Genomic DNA, 9,703 nt, shown 5'->3' on the forward strand with positions numbered 1-9,703 from the left:
GGTGGGGGGCCGCAGGACCGGAGCCGGGGCCGCCGCCTCCTCCCGCGCCCGGGCTTGCCCGTCCCTGAGGCCCGGCCCGGGGAGGAGGCAGTGGGGGGGATCCGCGCTGCAGGCGCCGCCGCAGGACCCGAGCCCCGGAGCCTCCCCAGCCGCCCGCGGGCACGCGCGCCGCCGCGGCGTTCGCGGTTGCCAGGCAACGCCCGTGGCGTCACAGCCGGCGGCTCCCGGGGTCGGGGGGCAGGGGGGTCGGCGCGTTCTCTGCACCCCGCGGCTGGGAGAGTCGCGCAGGAGTGTCCCCTAGCTGTTGGCTGGCCGGGCGGCCCGCTTCGCGGGAGCGTCAGCTCTCTCCTCTAATCCCCACTGCCCAGTTCAGAGAGGTTAAGCAATTTGCCCGAGGTTGCCCAGCTAGGACGGGGGGAGATACAGAAGTCAGGGCCTCACCCGGTAGTTAGAGACCTACTGAGGCGACAGGGACCTTGCTGCCTGTTATCCACATCCCTCTACTGACTCAGGGGAGGGCTGCCTCCGACAGAGCAAAGCGTCCTTCTAATGCCGCCGTCCTTTTTTCTAAGACGCAGGTTAAAAAACAAAACCAAACTATTTGTGAGAGCCAAAGTCTTTTGGCCGGAGAGGTTGCCAGGCGAATATCCCCCCCGGGCAGCCCAAGTCCCTCCAGCCAGAATAGCGGCTGTCATTTTCCTGCAGGAAATACCCACTGAAGGTTTTAACAGAAGAGATATGATTTGAATAAATCTACCTACCCTGTTCCTTCAGGTCATCCTGAGCCCCTGAGAACAGGATCCCTCTGGTTCACCATTCAGCACCAGCTGAAGTTATGGTTGGCAAACCAAGATAGGCAAACTGGACAAAGACCTTGCCTTTCAAAGGAAAAGTCTGTCCTAGACAATCTGAAGAAATGCATTTTATTTGTTTCAAGTCCACACAGTAAGGAGAGCTGGTTACCCAGGTGGAACAAAGAGAAAACTGATCTATGATTAAGACATTGAAGCATCTGCACACGTGGGTCAAAAACCTTGCCCTATGCATACCACATGATGGATACTGTGTGACAGAATGTTAAAGTGCTTTGAGAACATTCCTGATACCTCGTCCACATGGAGGATGTGCTCAACAAAACCCATCTCTCACAGAGGTAGGCTTTGGCCTCAGCCCGGGGCCAGTCACCAGGTCTTAAAGCTTCCAAAGTCACCCAGCAAGTGAATGTAATTCTGGACACAGGATCGGCAAACCCCTCTCCTTGCGAGGGAAATGCGAGACCAGGCCTCCCACGAGGGACCAGGCGTCCTGGTGGAAATGGCTGTAAATTGAGCCCCAGTCCCCCCTCCAATTCAGTGCAAACTCAGCACTGTGGTTCTGGTGAGAACCCCCAAAGGACAGCCGCCTCCCACCCCTGCTATCCCGTGATGAGAGTGACATGGTCCCCAGCCCAGACCACTTCCTTGGCAGGCGGTTGTAAGCTGGGAAGCCCAGGCCTGACCTCCTGAGGAGCCTCCCTTCTTTCTCTTCCATCAGGGTTGCCCTCTCCCTCCCAGGAGTCAGAAATCTGTCATGCTCAAGGCACAGAACAGTCACATCCCACTCCCAGATGCGGGAGAGGGCAGCCCCCACATTCGTGACTCGCCTCTGCCTCAGGAATAGAAGTTCCTCCAAAGTGAACTTGTGCCCTAAATAATTCGGTATTCATGTCCATCTTTCGAGCTTACTTATTATAAAGGGGCGGGGTACCTGGACCTGTCAGACACTGCAGGGCCAGTGCCTTAGGCCAGAGTCATTTCCCTGTACCCGCCCTGCCCACTGAGGCCAAGGCCCCTCTGGCAGGGCCCACATCGGATCCACCTTTGGATGGTTCTGCTCTGACCCCATCCCCAGTGGGGCAGGCCTGGTGAAGCAGCCCCTGACAACCATGGCCAGCGCCACGTTATGGGAAGTGGACCAGAATCAGGTGGCTTCCCAGGCAGCCCCTAAACCCAGACTGGCCTGCAGGATGAATTGAATAGGACCCTGGCCACCCCTATTCACCTGTGGCTCACTGCTGGCCCCTCCTAGTCAAATGGACAAAGGAAATGAACCTGTGTGTGTGTGTATGTGTGTGTGTGTGCGCGCGCCTTGGTGGTCCTTGGGGGCGTGGGGGCAGGAATCACAACCCTGTGGATTTGACTGCAGACAAACCAGCCTTTCTAAGCAGCACGGAGATTCTTTGCCCCGTGGGCTCACGTCCCTTCTATTCACAGATGTCCACCTGGGTGCGGGCTTGGTGGGGGGCACGGCTCTTTGTCCATCCTGCCCTTCTGTGCCCTCCTAAGCCTCATTCCTATGAACAGAATTCATAGAATTCAATGGAAGACTCCCTTAACGTCAGATGCTTTGAGACACAGGCTGTGCTCTGTCAGCCTGGGTGCAGCTCAGTCCAGCCATTGTGCCCGTCAGCTCCTCCAAGTTCTGTTTCTCTCCTGGACAGAGTGGCTCGCCCCCAGGTCCTCATCCACGGTGAGAACTCACTCCTGCCTTTCCAGACACCTCCCCCTCATGTGCCTGGCTACCTCTGGGTACTCTCAGGAGACTCCTGGTCAGGGCCCCAAGGCCTGGCCTCCTTAGGAGAGGGCCACATCCCTCATGAACAAACCTTCCTGCCCCCCTCAGAAAGCTCCCTGCCTAGGAGTAAAGTGAAGCCCAGAGACAAGCTTCCAAAGTCACCCAGCAAGTGAATGGAAGCCTGGAGCTCCGCCTGCCCCTCCTCCAATCTCAGCAGGCCCCATGTCTCATGAGAAGCCCCCAGCAATCCCCAATGTCAGGGCTCCCCCCTACCACAGTCAGTGAAGTGATGGAAGACTGGTCCAAGGGTCAGAGTGACTGGATAGAACTGGTGACCAGCAAGGTGGCAGAAGGGCAGGGCGGCCTGTTGAGGCCCAGGACCCAGGGTGAGGTAGGTCCAGGGGGTGAGCCTCCTAGCCCAGGCCCTGCAGCTCTGCCTCTGACTTGGCATGGCCAAGAGGCCGCAGTGTCCGGGGGGGTCTGCCCTCGGACCCGCAGTCCTGATCTTCGTAGCTGGGGTTCAGATGGCCCATGTCCAGGGAGCAGAAGAGGCTGCGCTCGGTCCCAGCGTGATGCTCCACCAGGGCCTCCAGGCTGGCAAACTCGGCAGGCAGGTGCTAGGGCGGAAAGAGCTGAAGCTCCAGCTTCCCCTCCCCCATGGCTCCACTCTGGGCACCTGCCACCCCCTCACAAGGGATCTTGCCCCACTTCAGAAGGGAGAAAATTCGAGCTCAGAGAGGTCACCGTCCTGCTCACGGCAGAGCCAGACACTGTCTCCTCTCTTTCTCTCTTGCCAGCCTGGACAGGACTGAGCCATTCAGCCTGTAATAAGGGCGCACATCCAGTCCCTGGAAACCTGTGGTCAGGCCAAGACTCCAGACCTGGAAGCCGGGAGGCTGGGTGAGCTTAGGCCCGCGCCTGCCCTCTCTCAGTCAGTTTCCAGCTCTGCTAGAAGATGGGCTAGGGTGTGGGAAAGCCACTTTTAAAAGCTGGGATTCCTATAGAAATGGGAGGCATGACCCGGGCCCAAGACTCTCGGGGCGCCTGGGTGGCTCCCATGGCTAAGCGGCTGCCTTCGGCTCGGGTCATGATCTCAGGGTCCTGGGATCGAGTCCCCGCCGACTCCCTGCTCAGTGGGGAGTCTGCTTCTCCCTCTCCCTCTGCTGCTACCCACCCCCCACTTGTGCTCGCTCACTCTCTATCAAATAATTAAATAAAATCTTAAAAAAAAAAGCCCCCTCTGGAGGCCCGAGGGCGGGGCCAGCAGGGCCAGTGACAAACTAGATGAAGAGTTAGTTAAATAAGGGGTGTGGCCAGAGAGAGCCAGTGGGGTACCGTGATGAGGCGAGTGGGCTCCGGACCGCTGGCCAGAAAGGGCGGGGCTTGCGGGCCAGGGGCGGGGCCGGGGCGGGGCCGGCTGCCCGCTAGCTCACCTCCACGCAGTAGCGGCCCAGGTGGTTCCGGAAGACCTGGTGGGGTACCACACCGCACTGTGTCCGCACCGACAGGCACCACTGGCCACTGGCGCCGGGCTCGGGCCACAGCAGGAAGGCCCCAAGCACGTCTCTCCGCAGCAGGGCGAGGGCGCTGGGCCTGGGAGGGCAGCGGGGAGAGGCTGAGGGCGGGAACCCGGCCTCACGTCGCTCCCCTGGGCGATGGCATAACCAGAAACGGTGCCTGACCCAGAGTAGGCCGTCCGCCAAGGGAAGCTTTTAGACTTCTTCCTAAGGGGCGTCTAAGGGGTCCTTGACAGCTGACTGCTTCAAGACCCAACCCGGAGAGTTTTGAAGAGCTGGCGGTTCTTCAGCCAGCGGCTGCCCTGTGACAGGCGAGGTGCTGAGAGCTTTGCCTGAATGACCCCATCTGATCCTCTCCACAGGCCTGTGATTATCCCCATTTCACATTTGAGAAAACAGGCCCAGTGGGGGAAGCCCCTGGCCCGGGGCCACCAAGGTCAGGATGGCTCTGCCCTTGCACAGGAAGGTGCACACGTCAGGACCCTGGGGGAGCCCAGAGTCCATTCCTCTGCCCACCCGAGGGGCTGCGCACCAGCCAGGCCAGGCCCCTCCTACCTGGAGATGCCAGCAAAGGCCCAGATGTTCTCCGTCAGGCTGCCCTCGCTCTCCACCAGGCACGAGGGGCCACCAGGCCCCCGGGGCCACGCCTCCCACGCGGCAGGAACTGTGGAGACCACCCAGGGGTCAGAGGGAGAGAGGCCGTCCCCTCCGGAGCCCAGGCCGCCCCACCGCCACGCTTGTCTCCTCACCAAGTCTCCCCGCTGCACAGATACATCCGCGCACGGCACAGCCCACTCAAACCTGCTCACCAGCTGGAGCACATCCCCAGCTCTCCAATCACCTAGGCAAGCCCCCGGGGCGTGCAGACCTTGGATGCACACTCACGTGGACACGGGCATATCCACACACAGGCCCAGCCCTCTGACTCACAAGGGCGCACCCAGGCCTGCACCCCTGCAACCACGCGGCGGGCAAGCCCCTGCGACTCACAGGCCTCCCGAGCGGACAGCTGCAGCTGAGTCTCGTAGGTGCAGCCTCGGTAAGCCCCAGAGCGGATCACCTTGCTGCGAATGGCCTTCTTGCGCACCAGCGTGGGCGAGCAGTAAGGATTCCCCAGGCAGGCATGGCGGGTGCCCCGTCGGCCTTCTGACTCTGGCAGCTCCTTCTAAGGCACCAAAAGGGGCCCCCAGGGGCAGGCAGACTCAGGCCCATGTCAGGTCAGGCAAAGCCCCTTCCCGCTGATGTGCCGCCTTCCCCTCCCACGACCCCCAAACCCTCGCCCAGTTCCCTTGTCCACTGCCCACTCCCTGGCTGGGGTGCAGCATACCCCACCGCCCGCAGGCCCCTCTGCTGGCAGCCGCCGGAAGGAGACCAGTGCGTGCACATTCTGTGAGAGCTGATCACGGCTGAAGGGTTCCCGTACTAGGCCAGGGGGGCCCCCAGGGCTGGACAGTGGCTTCACGGGCATGTCCCCTGCAGACCCCAGGCAGGGCTCAGGCTGTGCCCGCTGCTCAGGGTGCTGCAAGAGGTAAGCGAGCTGGAAGGATCGGCAGAGCAGCAGGTGCAGGGTCTGGACCTAGCGGGGAGGAAGGGGCTGGCTCAGGTAGGACAGGTTTCCTGGGGGACTCCTTAGATATCAACCCACTCACCATTAGGGCACGCACCCCTTGGCTTGGGATCCTCTTCCCCATTCTTCCTGGGAAAACTCCCACTCATCCCTCAGAACACCACCACGCAGTCCTCCCTACCAGCTTCCTTTGTTCATTTAACAAATCCTGAGCATCTGCTTTGTTCCAGACAGCATGCTTAGAGCTGGGAATACATACATAGGCTACATGCACTCCTGCCCCTGGGTTGACTACCCCACCCTATGTCCGCGCCCTTTTAGAGCAGTGGCTATGAGCCCAGACCCTCCAGTCCTGCAACATGGGATCCAGTCCCAGCTCTGTCATTTAGGGGCTGCTGTGTGACTCTGGGCAGAGCATGGCACCTCCGGGCCTCAGTTTCCCCATCCCCACTTCCCTGTGCTCTTTAGCGAAGTGGAGCACAGAGAGCCCCCAGCAAAAGCCCACTGCTCCGGGGCCAGTATGTTCTACCCCAAACACACATTATCCAGCCCCAACATGTTGGAACTGTGAGCTTTGGAAGATCAAGGGCAATGTCTCAGCCACCTGTCCTTCCACGAGCCCGCACAGAGCTTGAGATACAGGGTAACGGCAAATGTTGCTAGATGGCACTGAGCCCAACCTCTGCCGGCCACACAGTTGGCTGCCAAGGCTCTGCTGTTCATGGTGGTCGTACTGGCTTTGACTTCTGGTATCTACCCACTCACCCACTAGCCCCATGGGGCCACGCACCAGAGCAGTTCAAGACCTGGCCCCAGTTTCTGCTGTCAAAGAATTCCACTGTCTGTGATTAGGGACAGACCGATGATAGAGTGTTTCATGTCCTGGGACCTCAGAAGGAAGAGTGGTCCAGAGGACTCCAGGTAGGTTTCAGAGACACATGCGCTGGCCTTGAAGGGCAAGCTGGAACTTGCCAGAAGCGGAAGGGAATTCCAGGCCAAGAGACAGCATGAGCAAAGGCCTGGCAGTGTGACCACCCAATTTCTAAGCACATGGCCTGATCCCCATTTCCAGGCCCCGGAGAATGCTGAGGCCACTAACCTGCTTTTGTGGAGTCCTCAGTGGGCAGAGCCCCAGAAGGAGCCGGTGGGGCAAGGAGTGCCTGTCTGGAGGGGACTCCGGCCAGCTTAGCTGAGCCCTCCAAGGTCTTGGTCCCCGGAGCCCATGCTGACTCACGGCACACCCCCAACCCCAGCCCTGTGCCCCAGATACCTCTCCAGGCTGGCTGCCCACAAAGAGGTGGCAGAAGAGCTTGCTGGCCGGGCTCTGGGGGTTTCGGGCCATGAAGGCAAACTGGCAGTCAGCTGGGCACCAGGTAGAGTAGAGGATGCGCCTCAGAGCATGAGCCATCAGGAGCACCTGGGGTGGAGTGGGCAGGACGGCCTCCATCAGACCCGCCGCGTGGCCTGCAGCTGCTGGCCCAGTGGGTGCTAGCCCTGTGGGCCCCACACACCTGCTGGCTGGCCTCCGGGGCCTGCTCTCCAGCCTGGGTGCCCAGCTTAGGGCGCCCCCCTCGCCCCATGGCTTCTGGGGGAAGGACTCTTCCCTCCTTCCATGCCTGCCTAAGCCCTACTTCAAATGGGAACCCTCATCCTTCACATGGCCTCCCAGCTCGGTCCCTTGCTCCCCACTGCTAACCTGCTGGCTGGGATTGCCGCCCCCCTCCCCCCATGCTATGGAACTGAGCGGCAAAGTGCTCACAGCCTGCAGGGTCACGGGGAAAGGCAGTGGCAGCGGGCCCTGGGGTGCATGCCTGGTCTCTGGAGGTAGATGACCAGGGTTTGAATCTGGCTCTCTGGGTGACTTGGGCAGGTAAGCACAGTCCTCAGAGCCCTTGTGACACTTACTGAGTGGGGATGGTGCCCCCTCTGATGGGGTTGTGGGTGGGGGTCAGTGAGACCTCGTGCAAATGGCCCAGGACCTGACCCCGGGGCCCCCGCAATGCATACCTCTGGGACACAATTCGCACCAGTCTTAGGAGACTGTCCCCGGGATTGTGGGGTACACAGTCTGGCACAAGGTTAGTGTGCAGCACACAGCCCCCCGGCCAACCCTGGGCAGGCCTACCCAGAGGCCCGGGGCCTGCAGAAACCTGGGGCTGATGGTCCTGACACTCAGGCCAGGAGGTAGCGCCTGGAGATTTTGGAGGGCCGGGGCTGGGGGTGAGAAACCGTTGCCAAGCTGAGGGTCGGGCCCTTGGAGAGAGGACATCCAAAGGCCCAGAGCAGGCTGGGGAGGCAGGGACTCTCGAGGGGTGGCGCAGGGTCGGGTGCATTCTGAGGGAGGAGGACACCGGTCCTCTCCAGTCCTCACCTGCACCCACACAGGCTCCTACCTCTCCTTCCCCGCTGTAGATCTTGAGGCCCTGAAGGCTGAATTTCAGGATGACGGCCTGGCGTCGGGGACAATCCTAGGTGGGAGAGAGTTGGTTGGGGGCAGGCATTACCTTCCAGGCCCTGCCCTGCCCTGCCATAGGACCGGTCACCACAGGCTGGTCAGCCAACTCCACCCTGGCTGCCAAGGGACTGGGCCCTGCAGAGTGGACTCCCCAGGAGCTGGGGAGGTGTGGATGGGGCCTGGCAGACCACCCCTCAGCCAGGGCCTTAGCTGGCCATATTATGACCATCCCCCACATCTCCCATCTGTGGCTTCCACCCATGGGGCAGGTCATGACTGCCCAAGGGAAGGGGTCCCAGGGCATAAGGGACATGGCTTCAGGTGCCTGGGTGTGGCCCTCGCTGGGCCCACTTCTCAGAATGGCTTTGGTTCCGCCCCTCCCTAGGCCTCACCCGCTCCATCTCTATGATGGCCTGACCTTCCCAGGCTGTGATCCCTGCCAGGGACAGGCACGTGCCACCCCGCCCCCCGGGCTCCCTACCTTCAGTGCCCACAGCTGTTGTTGCACGAGCCACACACTCTCCTGGGTGTCCAGGTCGTCCACCGGGAAGGAGCCCACATACTGCTTGGGGGTGTGGTGAGGGTGGGAGGGAGGCAGGGCAGTCAGGACCATGGCTCCTGATCCAGTCCTCCAGATTCCACCCCCGCCCCCCCCGACACACTCTGCTCTGTTGGGTAAGCTGTGGACAGTGACAGAGCACTGGACTTGGGGTCTAGCAGGCTCTGCTGCCTTCCCAGCAGGTGGCCTTGGTCAAGCCTCTTTGCCCCTTCGAAGCCCCATCTCCTCTTCTGTGCACACACATATATTCTCGAGTCTGGGGCCGGGAGGGAAGACAGGAAGAGCTCCTCTCCACCCCCCAGGACCTGCACTCAGTCCCGGCCCACCAGAGCATACCCCACGGGGGCGGCCCCACCCACCTGGGCGAACTTGGTGATGCACCTGGGCCGGTGAGGGGCAGGGCCGCAGTCGGAGGCCCTCCGGCCCCCTGCCCCAGCCCTCTGCATGGCCCCCAGGGTGCCCGGCTTCGAGCTCCGCGGGAGAGGAGGCTGCAAAGGGCAGGGGAGAAAGGATGGCTCCCGGGCGCTCGAGCCGCACTGCTCCCCCTCAGAGGCCAGTGAACTCCTTCATCCCACAAATCCTTCCTGAGCCCTTGCTGTGTGCCAGGCAATGTCCAGGGCACTGCGGACACAGGGAATACGCAGCCCAGAACAAAATGACAGACTCCCTCTTGCCCTCGGGGAGCCAACAGGCTTGTGTGGAAGGACACTGAACGAATCAGTCAGTAAGACAGGGCATATGCTAGATGGTGACAAAGGAGAGAGGAGGCGGGGAGAGGCAGGCTAGGGGTTGCTACAGCGAGGAAGGCCTCACTGAGGAGTGAGCTTTGGGGAAAGAGCTGAAGGGAGGGGTGTGGCAGGCCACCTCTGTGCTCTGGCCTGGGCCTGCCCTGGGGTGGAAGTAGGGGCGAGAGCCATGTAACCAGCCTGCACAAAGTGCCAGGGGAAGCGGGCAGCCTGGGAAGGTACCACCTGAGAGGAGGGGTATGACACTGCCAGAACAGTCTGCAGAGGCACAGGGAGGAAAGCAGCGGAGCCCCTGGGTAGACCTTA

At 61.3% G+C, this 9,703-nt stretch overlaps 1 protein-coding gene across 1 annotated transcript; it reads right to left on the reverse strand.

Moving 5' to 3' along the window:
• Positions 1 to 2,966: 2,966 nt before the first annotated feature.
• Positions 2,967 to 9,097, reverse strand: SH2D5 (SH2 domain containing 5). Its single transcript, XM_021683528.1, has 9 exons — positions 9,011 to 9,097; positions 8,574 to 8,654; positions 8,031 to 8,105; positions 6,908 to 7,054; positions 5,398 to 5,646; positions 5,061 to 5,235; positions 4,626 to 4,734; positions 3,987 to 4,146; positions 2,967 to 3,170 (listed from the first exon to the last, which is right to left on the reverse strand). Exons 1-9 carry the CDS (start codon positions 9,095 to 9,097, stop codon positions 2,967 to 2,969), a joined length of 1,287 nt encoding a protein of 428 aa, XP_021539203.1.
• Positions 9,098 to 9,703: the final 606 nt, after the last annotated feature.

Source organism: Neomonachus schauinslandi, chromosome 4, assembly GCF_002201575.2.
Source record: "Neomonachus schauinslandi chromosome 4, ASM220157v2, whole genome shotgun sequence".
Classification (NCBI taxonomy): Eukaryota; Metazoa; Chordata; class Mammalia; order Carnivora; family Phocidae; genus Neomonachus; species Neomonachus schauinslandi.